Source organism: Juglans regia, chromosome 3 (assembly GCF_001411555.2).
Source record: "Juglans regia cultivar Chandler chromosome 3, Walnut 2.0, whole genome shotgun sequence".
Lineage (NCBI taxonomy): Eukaryota > Viridiplantae > Streptophyta > Magnoliopsida > Fagales > Juglandaceae > Juglans > Juglans regia.
In genome coordinates this window covers 29,250,112-29,272,565 of record NC_049903.1, presented here as the reverse complement: position 1 = coordinate 29,272,565, position 22,454 = coordinate 29,250,112, and the positions used below count along the sequence as shown (strand labels likewise).

The 22,454-nt window shown below is 35.4% G+C and overlaps 1 protein-coding gene and 2 pseudogenes across 1 annotated transcript; all 3 read right to left on the bottom strand.

Moving 5' to 3' along the window:
- Positions 1 to 3,770: 3,770 nt before the first annotated feature.
- On the bottom strand, positions 3,771 to 4,842 carry LOC109019332 (annotated as a pseudogene).
- A 261-nt stretch (positions 4,843 to 5,103) lies between these two features.
- LOC109019331 (MDIS1-interacting receptor like kinase 2-like) lies at positions 5,104 to 6,054 on the bottom strand. Its single transcript, XM_019001609.1, has one exon. It carries the CDS (start codon positions 6,052 to 6,054, stop codon positions 5,104 to 5,106), a length of 951 nt encoding a protein of 316 aa, XP_018857154.1.
- Positions 6,055 to 14,315: 8,261 nt separating this feature from the next.
- On the bottom strand, positions 14,316 to 21,532 carry LOC109019337 (annotated as a pseudogene).
- Positions 21,533 to 22,454: the final 922 nt, after the last annotated feature.

Sequence of the window (22,454 nt, the reverse complement as noted above, 5' to 3'; positions counted from 1 at the left end):
CGATACAAGGTTGAAGACTGCTATTCAGAGTGCACTCTATGATATACAGAGTTGCGAAGAATTTGAGAAGAAGTGGGGGCAATTACTTCATAAGTATAACCTTACTAATAATGCATGGTTGTAGGGTTTGTATAACGAGAGGTCATTTTGGGTACCAGTTTACTTGAAGGATGTATTTTGTGCTGGTATGAGCACTACACTGCGGTCTGAGAGCATGAACATATTTTTTGATGGGTTTGTGCATTCCAACACGACACTAAAGGAATTTATCGATCAATTTGACAATGCTTTAAGGAAGAAAGTGGAGGTGGAGATGACTGTTGATTTCCATTCTTGCAACCAAACGATACCATGTGCATCCGCATTCAAGATTGAGAAGCAATTTCAATCATTGTACACAAATGCAAAATTTAAAGAGGTTTAACGAGAGGTTTGGGGGGATGATTATGTGTAACCCTACACTCGTCAGCACATAAGGTTGCATTTCCACATTTGATGTTTTTGAAGAAATTTCCACATCCGATGAACATGTAAGAATTGTTAAGTTTTCAGTTTATTATAATGAATAGGAGTGCGAAGTTAAATGCACATGTGCCCTATTTGAGATGAGGGGGATTGTCTGTAGGCATGCATTTAGAGTCTGTCAGATGAAGTACATCTATGAGCTGCCAGAGAAATATGTATTGGATCGATGGAGAAAAGACTAAAAGAGGAGATACATATTGGTGAAGAGTAGCTATGATGACTTGAGGGTCAATGCAGAGGCACGACGATATGATCTTGTGGTTAAAAGATGTTTGAGATTGGCGACGCGTGTATCCCCAAGTGATGAAGATGTGAATGCATTCTTGCACCATTTGGATGACTTTGAGCACAAGTTTGCAGAATTACAACTTGAGTCCGGTTCAACCAAGGTGAAAGAGAACACAGTCGCCGACAAGGATAAGAAAATATTAAGTCCTCATGTAGTTCAGGGGAAAGGGAGGCTGCCAACAAAAAGAAAGGTACTGCCAATGGAGAAGGCTACAACGAAGAGAAGGAAGAAACAAGTATTATGTTTTGTTCAAGTACTCGTGTAAATATTAGTTTATCTGCATGCGACTTTCTGACATAAATGTTTTTGTCAAATTAGACTTGCAGGAAAAATTTTGACGACAAAGCACAATATAGTGACCTCCCCGAATCACAAGTTGGTGGTAGTCTTGACGAGACTATTATCCCAACCCAATGTAGTACTCTATCACAACCAATGCTACCGTGCATGCCCGATAGGAGGTAGTACAAAACACTGGTTGCATTTTTTGAGCAACTATTGGTTTAGATGGATTACTAGAAGGGGTATTTATAAATAGTTGAATAGGGTATGGAAAATATTTTTGGTGTGGTTTCCATACTAAAGGGGGTGTGAAAATGATTGAATGGGTTATATAAATTATTTTTGTTGTGACTTACTAGGGGAGGTATGGAAATGATTATAGAAAAAATGATTGTAAATGTTTTTGTGAACCGGTGTGGGAAACATTGTAAATATTTTTTAGTTGATCATTTATGCACATTGTAAATACAGGTTATGGTGCAGTGGTAGTGTGTGAAATGGTGCACTGGTAGTGTGTGTAATGGAATTCCTCCAAGTAATTTTTTTTCTTGCTGTTATGGTGCAGTGGTAGTGTGTAATGGTAGGTTATTCCCAATATTTTTTGCCTTGCTAGGATAGCTGAACCATGGTAATTTTTTTGTTGTAGTTTTTATCACATTTTCTCTTGCAACTATATTTCTGTTAGCAAATTGGAGCCTCAGTAAATATCTAATGTTGTGGGTAACCCCTATGAACAGTGTACAATTCTTAACTTGTTCTTACAAAAGGGAAAGAAAAGATTATAGCAAAGGAAGCTTCAATTTTCAGCATGCATCACTGAACTAAATTCTGAAGTTGTTAGTCTGGTAGTATTTTGTATGTGCAGATTTTGCTGCCATGTTTAGTGCAATAAAGCCAAAGATTTCTACAAGTATTTAGCACCTTTTTTTGCACTATGAACAGTAATGACCAGATTGAGAAGATTGAACAGAAAAAAACTACATTTTCACACATTTCTGCAAGGCTACATTTTAACAACATCATCCTTCATGTATTTCAGAAATGATCCATTTGCTATCCATAGCTACATTTTCAAAATAGATTAGATTACATAAAATACTATCCACAGCTACATTTTCAAAACAGATTAGATTACATTTAAGACTATTCTCATACATTCTTAGTCCGATCCAACAAAACTATTACAAGAGATATGATCCAGTACAAATATAACAATTTCCAAGCACCCATATTCTCTGCAATCTGCCTTTGAAGTTTGTGTTCTTGCTTGTGAATCTCTTTCTCTCTCTCTATATTACTTTATCTTTGATCTATTTAACTTCATACTCACGCATCAATAAAGCATCTTATAAGAAAGCAGGTGGAACATATAGCTGTAACAGATCCAACCTGAAACAAAAAGCACAATTTTCATTAATAAAACCTAGTTTGAATTGAAAGACTTGTTTTAATAAGTCAGATAAGTTTTATTAATGACCAAAGAAAGTACTGATAAAAAAAAGTAATGGCAAAGGAAATTAGAAAGGCACAATCGAAGTACACGAGGGATATAAAACAGATAAACCTATTGAGAGAGAGAAAATAAAGAAAAATCCTAGAAAGAAAAGGATTTTACAAAGATATCTTCATTGATCTACTATTTAAATTTCGTTGGATTTGAAGAAAGTTGCATGGTAGAAACTTAAAAGGATTTACTTAGGTGGCAAGTATGACCAGACAACACACCCCAATTGGATAATTTAATCTTTACCATAAAAACTTTGACAAAGCAACAGCATCTTGCACTAATATTAAAAAAAATATTAGTAGAATATTATTTTTTAATATTATTATTGTTTTGAAATTTGAAAAAGTTGAATTTTTATTATATTTTATATAAAAATTTAGAAAAGTTGTAATGATGAAATGAAATATTTTCTGAACCTAGACGGAGCTTAGGAGAGTTGAATTCGAAGGAATAAAAAATGGTAACCACCTTCTGATCTGCTGGTCGTGAAATGCACTTCGAATAAACAATTGCTTATCAAATATGTAGTTAAACAATTCCAGTGTATGAACACAAAAATTGGATTTTGAAACGGGAAGTACGAGTACTCAAAAACTCCTGATGGGCCTGAACTACATCCACTCAGCCCACCTCTATTTATGAAAATTCAATGATAGAGCCCAGTCCATAAAACCTATCTAATGCAGTGTACGTCCTCAACATCATCTGAGGTGAGATCTCCAAATTGTTCAAAATATTTTCTACGACTCGAAAATGAATATAGTCTATAAATCTCAAAATATTATATAATTAAAATTAATTAATTAAAAAATATTTATATAATTTTGAAGAGTATTGATGAAAAGATAGTTGAGCTGTGACTCAACACAACCTGAATGGCTCGAAACTCATTTGTTATTTGATCAGAAAAGGTTAGACTGATTGGTAACCCAAAACCGAATATCCCGAAACAAATTGATACCCCAACAACTTATAGAAGAAGATGATTTTTATGGCATCGCCATACCAATTTTCATCCAAATAAGTTCACCAACCAATCTTTAAATCATAAACCCAACAACAACCACTTCCCGATTGAGAACTACTCCCAGATTCAGCCATATACGTTTCTTGGTTCCTCAATTGCCAAAGTGAAACTGAATCCAATGTCTTGACCAATGGCTTCTTTCAAGAAAGAAACTTCTGCGACACAAATTTCATTGTAGGTCGAGACTTTGGTTCGGTGCATGTGCATGCAAATGCTATGGAGGCAACAAGGAGAATGTCTACTACAACAAGACAATCTGGAGGTGGCAAGCGTTGGTCTAATATGTCATTTAACATCACTGCACGAGATGATGATGATGATAATAGAGTCAAGATTTCACCTGGATGTCTTCCCAATAAAATTTCTAACGCAACAACTCCAAAGCTATAAACATCTCATTTTTCAGTCACTGCAAAGGTATAGGCCAACTCTGCGTGGGAAGAAAACAAAATAAAAATAATTAGAAATGTGATGCTTTTTCTTCTCTTCTATATATAAAATCTTGTAGAAGGTGGGAGCGAAAAAATCATGAATAAAAAATCATGAATTATACAATGAAAAGAATAATTCACCAGGGGCAATATAGCCGTAAGTGCCTACAACCAAGGTTTGATTGGAGGAATCATGATCAAGGAGCTTAGCTGTGCCAAAGTCGGAGACAAAAGCCTGGAATTTAGAATTCAGCAATATATTTTTGCTTGATATATCTCGATGAACAATTGCCGAGATGCATTCATGATGCACGTAAGATAAGGCATGCGCAGTGTCTTTGATGATGTTCATTCTCTTCCTCCAATCCAACTCCACAGCCTCAAAGTCGTTACTTAGGACGCAAAGTAGGCTACCCCTTTCGATCTACTCATAAACTAAAAATGTACATCTTTTATGCAAACAGAACCCATGAAGTTTTATAATGTTTCGATGCCGAATTTCTGATAAAACCTTTACCTCATTCTTGAAACTGTTATAAAAAACTGGGTTCTCATCATCCTGTAACTTATGAAGTTTCTTCAAGGCAACAATTCTGCCACCAGGTAATTCAGTTTTGTAAGCACTACCACAAGCACCGATTCCAATACAATATTTGATGTCAAATTCCTCGGTTGCTTTAATGATGGTTTCATATGCAATATATCCATCATGATTCCATATTGAGAATAAGTTCCCGTCCCTTGTTTCTAGATCAATCTTACATTGACTTTTTTTAACCATGCATCGAGATAGGATAAAACCCCCAAGAACTAAGAATCCAAGCAAAATGTGTATGGGAACAATGAATTTTATTTTGCTTACAAATGTAGAAGGATAGCAAGAAGGGAAACCCTTGAAGTTCCCACATAAATCATTGTTGCCGATCAGTGTGTCGAGCGGATGATACTGAACATAACTGTCAGGAATTTTTCCTTTCAATGAGTTGTATGACACCTCTTCTTCTCCTTACCAGCCTTCGAACCACGGTTCTAGTGGAAGAAGCTATGCCAAATACGTGCCAGTTACCACCGTAGTACGAGTAAGGCTGGTTGAGTTGTATGACAAGTCGACTACTTTTATGTTATTGAGAGAAATGGAAATGTTGCCTATAAATTTATTGTAGCTAAGATTCAAGATTGATAAGTAGCCTGTATTTCCAATTAGAACGGGCATCTCTCCACTGAAAAAGTTGCGACTAAGATCAATAGTACTTAGCGAATGAAGGTCAGCCAAGCGATGGAGAAATTGTGCAGTTAAGTTGTTGTGGCTCAATAACAACTCCTGCAAATTAGAGCAACCAGCTAGAGTAGTAGGGATTGAACCAATGAGATTGTTAGAACTAAGATCCAGACGCATCAGATTCTTCAAGTTTCCTATTCCTTTTGGAATGGAACCACTGATTTTATTCCAACTAAGGTCCAAGTTATTCAAGTTCTTCATGTTGCCTATTTCCGAGGGAATGGAACCATGGATTTTGCTAGAAGAAATGGTAAGCCTGTTTAATTTGGTGAGGCTTGCCATTGAAAGAGGTATCTCACCTCTAAGATGATTGAAGGACAGGTCAAGGAAGGCGAGGTTTGATAGAGTACCTATGCCACTAGGGATGCTCCCTTGAAGTCCATTTCCATGAAGATCAACAAAGTATAAATATGGGAAGGAAGAAAATTTGAGTTTCAATGTACCTTTCAAATAGCTATTAGCTAAGTTAATCTGTGTGACGCTTCCACTGTTAGTGCAAGAAATACCTTGCAACTCGCAAGGACTGGAGGTATTGCTGGTGTCGGTAGTTGACCACCACCCAGTCTCCTGCAAAGCTTTCATTTCTTGATCTGAAGCTGATGAATTAGATGCTGCCACAAACACAATGACTGCAGTATCCAAATATGTTCCATAGAACATAATGCAAATAACCCATGCTACTGCAATCATGGAAATGGAGACAGGAGATACCATGTTCCAGTGTATGTCTGATGAGGCCGGCCAACTGGAGAGGGTAATTTGAGTGTCCTGTTCGTTTAGTCTAGCATGTTAATCATAAAGATTAGGGGATATGGCAAAATGAGATGAGAAATTTATGAATAGTAATGAATTGATTTGTGAATAGGAGATTTTCGATATTTTTTTTATATATCTCGTTGGAGGGATCATGAATGAGTACCTCGATCTAAATTAGTTTTCAAATTTAACTCCAATTAAATTGATTAAGTTGTACTAATATTATTTTGTTAATATTTTTGTGTCAATAATTTAGATTTAATTAGTTGAAAATATTGGGCAACAAACAGAGCTTGTTTGGTCTTTATTTTTTTAGTTTTGATCACTTGTCGACGAGAAAAGTCTTTCGCACTAACCCCGTCAAAGGTTTCATGGACGTGGAGACTTTTCTCACCCAACCCCTTGTTTGGGGCGGATGAGAAAAAGTCTCAAATTTATTAATACAAATAAAAATTGAAATCACGCATTTCTTTTGATAAAAAGGAAAGAAAGATATATTAAAAGGAGTAGTGTTAAGAAAGTAAATAAAAGAAAAAAACAAGGTTGGAGATTCTTATATGCTTCATATGGATACAAATCTTTAAGGGACTTTATAAAATATTTGCAGGGTTTCAACTTAACTTTCAAATAGCTATTAACTAATTTAATCTGTGCGACGCTTTCACTGTCAGTGCAAGAAATACCTTGCCACTCGCAAGGACTGGAGGTATTGCTGGTGTTGGTTCTTGACCACCACCCAATCTGCAGAAGAGCCTTCATTTCTAGTTCTAAAGCTAATGAATTAGATGCTGCCACAAACACAACGACTGCAGTATATATGTTCCATAGAACAAGATGCAGATAACCCATGCTACTGCAATGATGGAAATGGAGATGGGAGACACCATGTTTAGGTGTATGTCTGATGAGGCCAGCCAATTTCAGAGGGTTTGAGTGTCCTGCTCGTTTACTTTGGCATTTAAGAAAGCAAGTCAATGCAAAATGATTGATTGCCAACTGTCATCCTTTATATTTCTTTGAGTTTGAATGAATACCAAATTAATAAGGGAAGTGATTGGATTATTACCATATTATTATCTATTTGTTATGTAAGTCTATTTCAAATTTTTTTATTTTTTTATCAATTTTTTAAATATTTTTTTTAACATCTTTACTCATTAAAAAAATTAAAAAAATATATATAACTTTACTAATATTCAATTCCTTAATTATTAAGTAAAATAAAAAAATAATAAAAGAGTAATAAAAAGATAGTAATCCCATAATTATTCAAATAATAATAGTTTTTTTTTCTATTCGAAAGGGTACGCACACAATTTCCTCGACTCCTGGCGAATCCAAAAAATTATATGATTTTTAGTTTATTATTTATTATTTGATCAAATAGGGACAAGAACATAAGATTAGACTCAACCACGTACATGGGGATGTTCCTGGTTGTAATTAGGGGAAAATAGGTGACTCAATTTATAAACACAACATGAACATGAATGCAATACAAAATTAGTAAATTTGTGTTTGATACAATTGAGTTCAGGTCAAAACAGATTGATCTGTTAAGACATAATTAATAACAGGTCAACCAACTTAATTAATACGAAATTAGTCCGCAATAACGTGTTTAAATTTTATTTTAAACTTATAATTGTATTTGGGGTTGTAACATTAATATTATGACAAGATACTCATTTTATTATTATTGGGTTGTAATATTGATAGTTCTCAATATGCTTACGGTTTCGTTGTTTGGATTATAATTTTGAACTTATGCTCGTATATGTTATTATTAGGTTTGTATGTTGGTTTTATTTTAGGTTAAAATCTGAAAATTATTGATATTTTTAATAGTAGGTAGTCCTTATTGTTTTTTAGAGATATTATGGCTATTAATAAATTTAGATTTTAACTTTTATGTAAAATTATGTTAATCAGGTCAAATGAGTTATGCGAGTCAGTTTGACCCATTTAGATAAAATGGGTTGAAATGAGTTGTGTCACCAATTATTTAAATGGGTCGTATTAGGGTTTGATGTTCTGATCTGTTTAGCTTAACAGATCGTGTTCGAGTTCATCTACCCATTTGGTAAAGTAGTTGACCGCAATGACTACGAATTTCACACCCCTTTTTCTTGGAGGAAGTGGTTCAACTAGATTCAAGCCCCACTGTGCAACAGCCACGAGGGCGTGATTGACATAAGCTCCTCTAGCAAGCAATGCGGATTGGTGCATGTACTTGGCACTTTGAGCATTTTCTTATGAACTCTTCGACATCTATAAGGGCGCAGGACAAGTAGTATCCCGCCCTTATTACTTTCACGACAAGAGCACTTCCTCCCAAGTGGCTACCACAGACTTCTTCATGCACCTCGCTCAGTATATATTGGCCTCAACCTGTGAGACACATCTCAAGAGAGATTCCGAGAAGCCCGTTTTGTACAAGAACCCCTCAACTACCATGAAGCGAGCTGCCTTATTTATGATCTTCTGAGCTTCTTCCCCATCACTTGGCAACTCATTGGTGTTGAGGTATTTAATTATATCAAACTCCCACTCCAATGTCTCGGGACCAATTTGTAACACCCCCCTTCCCGTAGGATAGGTGTGTCACGTGTTTTTCATAGAATAAACCCTGGCAAGAGATCCCATATTTAATAACTGAAAATAGGATTTATTTTGTAGAAAAATTGTCTAATAAAAATGTTTTCTAAAGACATTAAAGAAATGATCTGACTAAAATTTGTCATAAAAGTAGTTTTGTTCTAGAAAGTCTGAACTAAAAATAAAAATGCTCCTTCTACTCCTGACCTACCTGCTCGTAATCATCATTTTCACCTGGGTGGTTAAAAACATGAAAATAAACTAAAATGAGTCGATGACTCAGTAAGAAATCTATCACAACGTAAACGTAATAAACATAAGATTTTCATAAGAACTTTCATGCTGAGCTTAAAATTTATGATTGTTCGTGCTAATGCTTATGCTATGTATGACTAATTTATCTGAACTAACTGACTGATTTATCTGACTTATATGATTGGCCAACACACTTAACCTTGTGTGCAAGGTTGTGTACCGGCCCCACATCCCACTGCAGCAAGGGGAACCGCTGATAGTATTCTAGCATACTATGGTGAACCACGACTGAGTTCGTGGCTTGCACACCACCCTGAACTGAACTGCATTGGTACCATGCATCTGAATTGCCATCTTATTAACTGATTTGATCTTATCTTACACTTGAATTTAAGATGGCTTACGTGTCTTATACACATGAGATGCATGACATATTACATACATAAATCATAATTTCTGAATTTAAACATGATGCGGAATGACATGATCGTATGTTATACTGGATGACATGCTTGCACATGACATGAGCGGTTCATAAATAATGGCTGTCAATGAATTGGCTTAAAATATACATACATATAAGCTAACTATGATGATCCTAATTTATGATCAAATTATTTACCTCGCTGCGTTTCTTCTTGAATAATCTTTCGTAACTTAAGACCTATATACAATAAATAACTATCACTAAATTGTTTGGAAATAAATAAATAAATACTAATATCTTAACTAAATTTGGAATTCTAAAAGATAGTCAAACAAATATTTTGTTTAACACTAAAATCAATAATTCCTAGTATTTAAATTACTTAAAAATACTAATTTATAATTTTAGAAGAATACTTGGGCTATTTTAAAATAATTCATAAAACTTAAATTCTTAAACTAAGTTTCCTTTCTTAACAAAATTATTAAAATCTTATAAGAAACCTAATAAATTCCATTAAATTCTTAACATAGTAATTTTATTAAAATCTTACTAAATTGATAAAGGAAATATTAACTAAAATATTAGACTTAAAAGTATACTTTAAAAATATTTTTCCAATTCTTTAAACACTTTCTTATAAAATGAACATTTAACTAATATATTTATTTAATTAAAAACTAACCTTTAAAATATTAAACCCAATAAAATTACTAAAACCGTTGTTAAAATAAGATTAAATCTAATTAAAAATACCCTTTCAAATTCTTTAACTATTTTCTTATAAAAAATGAGCTCATGACTAATATATTTATTTAATAAAATAAACTCAACTTCAATACAATGACATATTAATATTCATAATTAACATATACTTAAACATAAAGTTATAAATGTAATCGTACTTAAAACACTCAAGATACTATGGGAAGGGATTAAAAAGGGTATAAAAGTAATCTCCTTTAAACACTTGCACTGAGTGAATTAAACCTAAAAAGCAACTAATACGTTATGTAGAGAAACAGAGGCAACGGGAGACGCGTGCGAGGCAGAGGACTCACCGAGAGAGAGGCTGACGTGCGGCGATTCTGGGTTGCTGGCGGGGGTCACGGCGGCGCGACTGGGGGCTCGTCTATGGTGGTGCGACGCCGAAGGAAGTGAACCATGCGGCAGTGCAACCGAGAGAGAGGGAGGAGCACACGCTGAGCTGGGTGGCTAAGGATCGTAGGCCTACCGGGATGGAGTAGATGTCACGGGGAAGAGCTAGTAGGCGATTTATGGCATCGTGGGTGGTGCTCCGACGTCCTGGGGTGATCCGCGGAACAATCTGAACTGGTAGCGTCGAGGTGCTCGGCAAGAAGCCACCGCGTGGCGTACGTGTGACATTGCTTGGAGGTCCTTCTCGGTCATGCATGGTCTGCGGAGCAGAGTCGCTGTGGTGGTTTCGTCGTCGAGTAGTGGCCTTTCCGGTTGCGGCGTCTCACCGAGTAGTGTCCAGGCAGCTTTTCATGGCATGGGTGTGCTCTGTTCCGTGAGTGCAAAACAGGGGTGCATTTCGTGCATGACTGGGGCGCAGGGAGGGCTTACAGTGTTGTCCGAGAAGTTGGTTGGTCGTCCTGAAGGTTGTCGACGGTGGCGTCGGCGTGCTCTGGGCAGAGGGGCTGAGCGTACATGGAGGGGAAGGCTTGAGGTTTGCGGCTTGGAATTTTCTTTCCATCCCGAAGTGGTAAGTGTAATATAAATATTTATTTAGGTGATGAATCAAGAGGAAACCTAGAGGAAAAGAGACGTGCACGAGAGACATGCAGAACGAAGAGAAGGGAAAAACGTGGAAGTTAAAAATAATGAGAGTAGTTATCCTAATAACAATAAAATCTTAAATAGTAATAATAATCATAATACGATAATAATTCTATTAAAATTAACAATTTATTAATAACATAAAATTTGCTAAAATTATAATAATGATAATAATAATATTTATAGCTATATGAAATAAAACTTATTTTATGGCCTAATCTTAGGATGGGGTTGTTACACAATTACTGAGACCTTGATCCCTATAGCCAGGAAGTCCACCGTTCGAGTTATTGTATTTTGTAGTAGGCAGGAATCTTCTTGTCCTAAAACTGTTCATGCTAGCTTGTCCACCTCCTAGTTCTCTCCTCTCAGTATATGTTGGATGTGAAAGTAGCGGTAGAAGTCGTGCTCTCTCCTACTAGCTGAAGATATTTTTCAATTTTTCACATTTGGTGGCGAATTTGCCTTACACCTAGTTGACGACTACTTGGGATTCTTCCCTAACTTCCACCTTTGTCGCTCCCAATGCTCAGGTCGTCGCCGATCTGGCTAGTAGTGCTTCGTACTCGGCCTCATCGTTAATCTTATTATAGGCGAGCTTTGATAGCATAGTTGTGTTCTTCGCTGGCTCCCGTGACAATATGCACTCCAACACCCCCACCAGCTCGATAGGACGAGCCATGGATGTAGACCTACCAGGGCTCTCCTACAGGCTATCGCCACTTCTTCGAGAAAGCTGGCGAACTCAACCACAAATTCTGCTAGCATCTATCCCTTTATCGCCATGTGAGGGGAATATTCAAGGTCGAACTTGCTCAGTTTGACGACCCAGTTCAGTAGACAATTCGAGGTGTCTAGTCTATGCAAGATCTTCTTGAGGAGAGTGTCCGTGAGCACTTTCATGAGGTGAGCTTGGAAATAGAGCCTCAATCGCTTGGCATTAATCACTAGGACGAAAGCCATCATGTCAATTCATGGGTATCTTACCTCACCTCATATGAAGGCGCGGCTAATATAGTAAACATGGAACTTTCGACACCTCCTTTTCTCGAACTAGGACAATCGACATGGTGTGTGGCGACATCGATAGGTATGTGAGCAAGTCTTCTCCTGGTTTGCCTGGCCGAGGAGCGATGGAAAAATCATGTACTCTTTTAACTCCTCAAATGCTTGGCAACACTCATGGTCCTAATCTTGCACTTTCCTCAGAACCTTGAAGAACGGCAAGCAATTATCTGTTGAGCGGGACATGAACAGGTTTGTAACGACCACTCACCCGACCAACTTTTGCACCTCGTCGATGTTCACAATACAAAGGTCTCCCACGCAATAAATAAATAAAAAATAAAAACTGTAGAAAAAGAAAAAAAGGGGTCAAGTATTACTTGGTCAATGAAAACAAAAGTTTTCTTACTGTCATGAACGGTTCTACGTTGCTGCAATTTGTGGTCTCATGAAATTGAATCGTTGATGGTACTTGCTGGCCTCCTTGATGATCAGTCATTCATTCCCACAGCTGGAGCTATTATATATATCATTGGTCGTTCACCTTCGTAGCTTTTTAATTCCTGTAAGGGTGATAGATTTATTTATTCTCTTACGAATAGTCTTGTTGACAGTGTCATTAGATCCTACCGTGCTTAAAACATGTTACATAGATTGTGATTGTTCAACAAAGGCAGGCGTGCTAAATTAATCCTAATAAGTACTGTATTTGATGGTAAGGGCTGGGGAACATTGCATATATATTTTTAAAAAAATGCAGTGTAATTAATTTTCATATATAATCTAATACACATGTACACATAATGTGAATAAATATATTTTATCCCCGGCCCCCAGGCATGCCCCATCGAAGATGTCTCATGCTTGATTCTCAATATGGATATCCACAGATATTTATATATGGCCACCCGGAATGCCCATCAAAGATATGAAACATTTGGTAATTAAGCTCAACAGGGACAATGTGATGCCTGCATGCATGGTGGTAAATAATTCCATTCATAATGCATGCCTTCATTTCTTGTTCTAATTTCTAAAGCTGATGAATTAGATGCTGTCACAAACACAACGACTGCAGCATGTAAATGAAGGCATGCATTATGTAAATATGTTCCATAGAACAAGATGCAGATAACCCATGCTACTGCAATGCTGGAAATGGAGACTGGAGATGCCATGTTCGAGTGTGTGTTCGATGAGGCCGGCCAATTTAGGAAGTTTTGAGTACTGTCTTGTTCGTTTACTAGGCATTTCAATCAGAAAGATTGACAAAGCCTTACTCTAATTTATGAAACTTATTCAATATTTTGGAGTAAATATGGGTTCAATTGATCTCTTTTATGGGATTTGATGGATACGACTGATATGGTTTTTAATGAATTTGAACCTGAAATCAGTTCATGTACAGCTTTCGAAATATTTACCTGAGTCTGCTAGTCATGCTTTGGAGAGCTTGTTAGCCTTAAATTCTTTCCATTTCTTATCACTTATTTTAGTTCCATCATATTGAAAGCTGAATCACAATGTCGGAATACGTAATTTTCAAATTTGTCATATCATATGGATACAAATCTTTAGGAGGCTTTGTAAAATATTTGCATGGTCACAAACAACACTTTAATGCACGATAATTTTCAACCCTTTTTGATCGAATTACTATTTCAACAACTAAATGTCTTTTCAATTTCAACAATAAGGACAAGGATGATAACTTCATTTGCAGGATAACTGTTTATTAAAAAATAGAAAAATTATCTTCTAATCCCTTAAAAATTTTGAAAACCTATTCAAATTCCCCAAAAGTGTGAAACTCTCTTCTAACCCCAGCTAAAATTATTGAAGAACGTCTTAATTTTTTTCTTAACTCAAAAGTTTTGCCTCCAAAATCTAAAAAAATGAACATATTTATTATACACACTTAAAAAGGTCAAAACACCCTTGAAATTTAAAAAACCTAAGATTTTGGTCTCTAAAACAAGAGTATCTATGTGTGTATACTGTATAGTTTTTTTCTTGTAAAAGTAAAACTTGTTCCATTTTTTTGAAGTTAAAAGGTATTTCTTTTTCTAAACCATTAAAATTTGATGAAATTCTCTATCAAAATTTACTTAATTCACTTCTACTTTCTATTTGCACACTTAACTCATACAAACACACCAGCCCCGTTCTGTTCCAGCTGCTTCCTACCTTGAACAGTGAGTACTTTAGGTTTATGGGGTGATTTGGAATGCTTACAAATAATATTTTTCTTGAAAACAAACTGAGAAATGTAAACAACACCTTGACAACACACAAAACACCCTAACAATAAGCAAATCCTGATCCTTCCATATATGATGCCTGTTTCCTCAGTTGCAGGAGTGAAACCATAGTCAAGGGTATAACATTCGGCTTCTTGCGAGAGAGAAATTCTTGTGACACACATTTCATTGTAGGCCGAGACTTTGGCTGAGTGTGAAGGCAGGCAAATGCTATTGTAGCAACAAGCAAAATATCTTGTCCAATTAGACGATTAGGAGGTGGCAATCGTCGGTCTAATATTTCATTAAGCATCATATTTTGAAATGATGATAATGAGGACAAGAGTTCTCCCGGATGCCTTCCCATTAATACTTCTAGTGCCACCACTCCAAAGCTATATACATCGCATTTTTCAGTAACTGTCATCGTGTAGGCAAACTCTATAGAGAAAGAAAAAAACGATGAGAACCACTAAATACGGTCAATGAACAATAATACATCTAATTAATTTGATAATTATAATTTAACAGTAAAATTATTGAATGAAGAATAATATTTCAAGTTATCGATAATAATCTTTAGTTTTCAAAATACAAATCTTTTAAAGAGAGAATATAAAGACGTGACAACTTTATTATATAATATTTTAAAAAATAAACAAAGTTCACAAAAATGGGTTCTAGCCTCTTGTTGGATGATATTATATATAACTGTCAAGAATTTTTCCTTTCAATGAGTTGTATGACAAGTCGACTACTTTTATGTTATTGAGAGAAATGGAAATGTTGGCTATAAATTTATTGTAGCTGAGATTCAAGATTGATAAATAGCCTACATTTCCAAATAGAAAGGGTATCTCTCCACTGAAAAAGTTGTCACTATGATCAATAGTACTTAGTGCACGAAGGTCAGCCAAGCGATGGAGAAATTGTCCAGTTAAGTTGTTGTGGCTTAATAACAACTCCTGCAAATTAGAGCAACAAGCTAGAGTAGTAGGGATTGAACCAATGAGATTGTTAGAACTAAGATCTAGACGTATCAGATTCTTCAAGTTTCCTATTCCTTTCGGAATGGAACCACTGATTTTATTCCATAGAACAAGATGCAAATAACCCATGCTACTACAATTATGGAAATGGAGACAGGAGATGACATGTTCCAGTGTATGTCTGATGAGGCCGGCCAATTGGAGAGGGTAATTTGAGTGTCCTATTCGTTTTGTCTAGCATGTTAATCATAAAAATTAGGGGATATGGGGAAATGAGATCGGATGAGAAATTTATGAATAATAGTGAAATGGTTTGCGAATAGGAGATTTTCAACATTTTTTTATATAACTCATTGGATGGATCATGAATGAGTACCCTGATCTAAATTAGTTTTCAAATTTAACTCCCGTTAAATTGATTAAATTGTACTAATATTATTTTGTTAATATTTTTGTGTCAATAATTTATTCATACAATCAATAATAAGATTTAATTAGTTGAAAAGATTGGACAACAAATAGAGCTTGTTTGGTCTTTATTTTTTTAGTTTTGATCACTTGTCGACGAGAAAAGTCTTCCGCACTAACCCCGTTAAAGGTTTCATGGACGTGGAGACTTTTCTCACCCAACCCCATGTTTGGGACGGATGAGAAAATGTCTCAAATTTATTAATACAAATAAAAATTGAAATCACACATTTCTTCTGATAAAAAAAGATATATTAAAAAGAATAGTGTTAAGGAAGTAAATAAAAGAAAATAACAAGATTGAGGAGATTCTTATATGCTTCATATGGATACAAATCTTTAAGAGGCTTTATAAAATATTTGCACGGTCAGTTTCAACTTACCTTTCAAATAGCTATAAGCTAATTTAATATGTGCGACGCTTCCACTGTTAGTGCAAGAAATACCTGGCCACTTGCAAGGACTGGAGGTATTGCTGGTGTTGATTCTTGACCACCACCCAATCTGCAGAAGAGCCTTAATTTCTAGTTCTAAAGCTGATGAATTAGATGTTACCACAAACACAACTACTGCATATCCAAATATGTTCCAAAGAACAAGATGCAGGTAACCCATGCTACTGCAATGATGGAAATGTGGACAGGAGACGCCATGTTCGAGTGTATATTTGATGAGGCCAGCCAATTTCAGTGGGTTTGAGTGTCCTGCTCGTTTACTCTGGAATTTAAGAAAGCAAGTCAATGCAAAAGGATTGATTGCCAACTGTCATCCATTGTTTATATTTCTTTGTGTTTGAACGAATACCAAAGTAATAATAGTCTTTTTTCTATTCCAAAGGGTACGCACACTATTTCTATTCCAAACGAATCCTAAAACTTTTATGATTTTTAGTTTATCGTTTATTATTTGATCAAATAGGGACAAGAGCATAACATCAGACTCAACCACGTACATAGGGATGTTCCTGGTTGTAATTAGGGGATAATAGGTGACACAATTCGGAAACACAACATGAACATAAATACGATACAAAATTAGTAAATTTGAGTTTGATATAAATAGATTTGAGTCAAAATGGATTGACCTGTTAAGACATGATTAATAAACGAATTAATAACAGGTCAACCAACTTAATTAATACGAAATCAATCCATAATAACTTGTTTAAATTTTATTTCAAACTTACAATTATACTTGGGGTTGTACCATTGATATTATTACAAGATTCTCATGTTTATTATTACTGGGTTGTGATATTGATATTTCTCAATATGCTTACGGTTTTGTTGTTTGGATTATAATTTTGAATCTATCATCGTATTTGTTATTATTAGGTTTGTATATTGGTTTTATTTTAGGTTAAAATCTTAAAATTATTGATTTTTTAATAGTAGGTAGTCCTTATTGTTTTTTTAGAGATATTATGGCTAATAATAAATTTAGATTTTAACTTTTATATAACATTATGTTAATCAGGTTAAATGAGTTATGTGAGTCAATTCAACACATTTAGATAAAATGGATTGAAATGAGTCGTGTTACCAATTATTTAAATGGATGGTATTAGGGTTTGATGGTTTGACCGTTTAACTTAACGGATCGTGTTCGAGTTCATCTATATAATCGAATGTCTATGACTTGACACGACACGAATGCGATCTACGAAAACGAATTGCCACCCCTTCTTTACAAGTTCTGTCATCATTATAATCTAATCCTAAATGTCGAGGCACGTGGTAAAAACAACAAAATAATCGATCTTGTTCAACAAGGAAAAAGATTTCATTTGACTTGAAATCATAGGGGAAGCTCTTTCGGGGGGTACGACCCTGGCCTGTTGCTAGCTGTTACTACATAAGATCCCTCACATCATGGTCACAACTTTCCTTCTACTTGCGTCATGACCCCTGCTTGCTTTAACACCAAGTCGCCATCCTTGAAGGATCTGGGTCTGACCAATTTGTTGACGTATTGCTTAGCTTTCCTCTTGTTGCTCATCGTTTGCACCTCGGCCTCTCGCTTTCTTTCTTCCAATAAGTCCAATTGTTCTCTCATCTCGGTATATGTTGGATGTGAAAATAGTGGTAGAAGTCGCGCTCTCTCCTACTAGCTGAAGATATTTTTCAATTTTTCACCTTTGGTGGCAAATTTGCCTTACACCTAGCTGACGACTACTTGGAATTCTTCCCTAACTTCCACCTCGTCGCTCCCAATGCTCAGGTCGTCACCAGTCTGGTTAGTAGTGCTTCGTACTCGACCTCATTGTTAGTCTTCTTAAAGGCGAGCTTTGATAGCATAGTTGTGTTCTTCACTAGCTCCCATGACAATGTGCACTCCAACACCCCCACCAGCTCGGTAGGACGAGCTATGGACGTAGACCTACCAGGGCTCTCCTACAGGTGCTATCAACACTTCTTCGAGAAAGTTGGTGAACTCAACCACAAATTCTGCTAGCATACATCCCTTTATTGCCGTGTGAGGGGAATACTCAATGTTGAACTCGCTTAGTTTGACGACCCAGTTCAGTAGACAATCTTAGGTGTCTAGTCTCTGCAAGATCTTCTTGAGGAGAGTGTTCGTGAGCACTTTCACGGGGTGACCTTGGAAATAGAGCTTAGAGCTTCAATCGCTTGGCAATAATCACCAGGACGAAAGTCATCATGTCCATTCGTGGGTATCTTGCCTCAACTCCTCGAAAGAGGTGTGCATATATATTATACACACTTAAAGAAGGTCAAAACACCCTTGAAATTTGAAAAACCTAAGATTTTGGTCTCTAAAATATGAGTATCTATGTGAGCATATATAGTTTTTTTCCTTGTACAACTCAAACTTGTTCCAATTTTTTGAAGTTAAAAGGTATTTCTTTTTCTAAACCATTAAACTCTGCAGAAATTCTCTATCCAATTTTACTTAATTCACTTCTACTTTCTATTTGCACACTTAACTCATACAAATACACCAACCCCGTTCTGTTCCAGCTGCTTTCTACCTGAACAGTGAGTACTTTAGGCTTATGGGGTGATTTGGAATGCTTACAAATAATATTTTTCTTGAAAGAAGACCGAGAAATGTAAACAACATCTTGACAACACACAAAACACCCTAACAATAAACAAAACCTGATCCTTCCATATATGCTGCTTGTTTCCTCAGTTGCAGGAGTGAAACCATAGTCAAGGGTATAACATTCGGCTTCTTGCGAGAGAGAAATTCTTGTGACACACATTTCATTGTAGGTTGAGACTTTGATTGAGTGTGAAGGCATGCAAATGCTATTGTAGCAACAAGCAAAATATCCTGTCCAATTAGACAATTTGGAGGTGGCAATCGTTGGTCTAATATTTCATTTAGCATCATATTTTGAGATGATGATGATGATGAGGACAAGAGTTCTCCTGGATGCCTTCCCATTAATACTTCTAGTGCCACCACTCCAAAGTTATATACATCGCATTTTTCAGTAAATGTCATCGTGTAGGCAAACTCTATAGAGAAAGAAAAAAACAATGAGAACCATTAAATACGGTCAATGAATAGTAATACATCTAATTAATTTGATAATTATAATTTAACAGTAAAATTATTGAATGAAGAATAATATTTCAAGTTATCGATAATAATCTTTAGTTTTCAAAATACAAGTCTTTTAAAGAGAGAATATAAAGACGTGACAACTTTATTATATAATATTTTAAAAAATAAACAAAGTTCACAAAAATGGGTTCTAGCCTCAACTATTCATTTATTAATTTTTTTTTTGCGGTAGAGGATATAATTTGAATCTAAAAAATTTTATAAATTTTATAAAAAAATTTAAACTTATTTGAAATATCTTAAAAGTAAAATATTTAGAAATTATATATGATATTCTTAATTGATATCTTAGATCTTTTAGCTTGCACATTATTTAGATCTAGGACTAGTATTATATGAATTCTAAATCAAGAAACTTTGATTATAGGAAGCTACGTTCTATATTATTATATATTGCTAATTGCAAACTATTCCTATATAGTCTAATTATCCACTCTCCAAATGTATTATTATTAAATAATATATGCGATTATGCTAAACATATAATTAAATGAAGAACAAATATATCTAGTTAAATTTATAATTTAAGATTATTGGGATTTTAGATTTTATTATGTATTTTTATTTTTATCACCTTAATATCCTTTTAGCTTAATTGGTGATAACGATTCATAAATTGTAAATCTGACAAAAAAAAAAAAATAGTAAAGAAAAATAATCTTGAAAAATGTTTAGATACTAATGAATGGAATAATTATATTCAATATTCTTAACTAAATAATTTAAATGACATTGTTGGAGTAGAAATAACCAATTAACAATTTACCTGGAGCAATATAACCATAAGTGTCAGGAACCAATGTTTGATTGGAGGAGTCAGGATCAAGGAGTTTAGCAGTTCCAAAGTCAGATATAAAACCTTGGAATTCGGAGTTCAGAAAAATGTTGTTGGGTGATATATCTCTATGAACAATTGTTGGGATGCATTCATGATGCATGTAAGATAAGGCGTGTGTTGTGCCTTTGATGATGTTTACCCTCTTGCTCCAATCTAGTTCCATAGCTTCATCAACATTTCTTAGGACACAAAATAGGCTTCCTCTTTCCATGTACTCATAAATTAAAAATCTGCATCCTTTATGTATACAGAATCCATATAACTTCACAATATTTCGACGTCGAATCTCTGTTAATACTTTCACATCATTTATAAAACTCTTATAAAAAATTGGATTCTCAGCCTCTCTTTGATGAAGTTTTTTTAAGGCAACCACATTTCCACTTAGTAACTGTACTTTGTAAACACTACCATAACCACCATTTCCAATGCAATATTTGATATCAAAGTCCTCGGTTGCTTCAATGATGTCTTCATATGCAATATGTCCATCCTAATTCCATATAGAGAACAAATTCCCATCCCTTGTTTCTCTCAACTTAGAGTGAGTTTTTTTAACCATGCATTGAGATAGGAGAAAGCCCCCAAGAGCTAAGAATCCAAGGAAAATGGCTATGGGAATAATAAGTTTATTTTTGCTTCCAATTGAAGAATGACAAGCAGGGAAACCCGTGAAGTTACCACATAAGTCATTGTTGCCAATCAACGTGTCGAGTGAATGATATTGATCAAAATTGTTAGGAATTTTTCCCTTCAATGAGTTGTATGACAAGTCAATTACTTGTATGGTAACGTGAGAAAGGGGAATGTTGCATGTAACATTATTGTAGCTGAGATTTAAAACTGATAAATGACCTAAACCCCCAAGTTTACCTGGTATCTCTCCATTGAAGAAGTTGTGACTGAGATCAATAGTATTTAGCCAATAAAGGTCCGCGAAGCGATGGGAAAAGTGTCCAGTCAACTAATTGTGACTAAGATCAATAGTACTTACTGAATGAAGGTCAGCCAAGCGATTAGGAACTCGTCCAGTTAAGTAGTTGTGGGTCAATGACAACTCCTGCAAATTAGAGCAACCAGCAAGAGTGGTAGGGACTGGACCAACGAGATTGTTAGATTTGAGGTCCAAACGCATCAGATTCTTCAAGTTTCCTATTCCTGTTGGGATGGAACCTTTAATTTTGTTCAAACTAAGGTACAAGTGATTCAAGCTCTTCATGTTGCCTATTTTCAAGGGAATGGAACCATGGATGTTGTTAGAAGCAATGCCAAACGTCAATATTTGGGAAGAGGTATCTCACCTCTAAGATGATTGAAGGACAGGTCAAGGAAGGTGAGGTTTGATAGAGTACCTATGTCACTAGGGATGCTCCCTCGAAGTCCATTTCCATGAAGATCAACAAAGTATATATTTGGTAAGGAAGAAAATTTAAGTTTCAACTTACATTTCAAATAGCTATTAGCTAAGTTAATCTTTGTGATGCTTCCAACGATAGTGCAAGAAATAACATACCACTCGCAAGGACTTGAGGTATTGTTGGTGTCGATACCTGACCACCACCCAGTCTCCTACAGAGCTTTCATTTCTAGATCTAGAGCTGATGATTTAGATGCTGCCACAAACACAACTATTGCAGTATCCAAACAAATTCCATAGAATAAGATGCAGGTAACCCATGCTACTAGAATGACAGAGATGGAGACAGGAGATGCCATGTTCCAGTGTATGTCTGATGAGGCCAATGTCGAAGGGTTGAGTGTCCTGTTCATTTAGTCTGGCATTTCAATCAGAAAGATTGGGTAAAGTAAGTCAATGAAAAATGATTGAATGCCATCTGTCATCCCTTTTTATATTTGTTTTGACTTTGAATGGGAAAAAAATAGAATACCAAAGTGATTATTCTTTTTCTAATCCAGAGGAGACAGACCTTCCTCGAAATTCTCCTTTCACCTCCATGGACCTAGTTTATGGTTTTATTGTTTATTATTTGATCAAATAGGGGCTGGAGCTTAACTAAAGACTCAACCACACACACGGGGTTGTTCCTGTTAGTAATTTCTGTCACTGTTATAATCTGATTATAAATGCTGATGCACGTGTTAAAAACAACAAAACAATCAATCCCGTTTGGCAAAGAATA

What these genes read in the sequence shown, in the direction of transcription:
- LOC109019331 (XM_019001609.1), bottom strand. Translation starts at nt 6,054, where the DNA reads ATGGTATCTCCTGTCTCCATTTCCATGATTGCAGTAGCATGGGTTATT.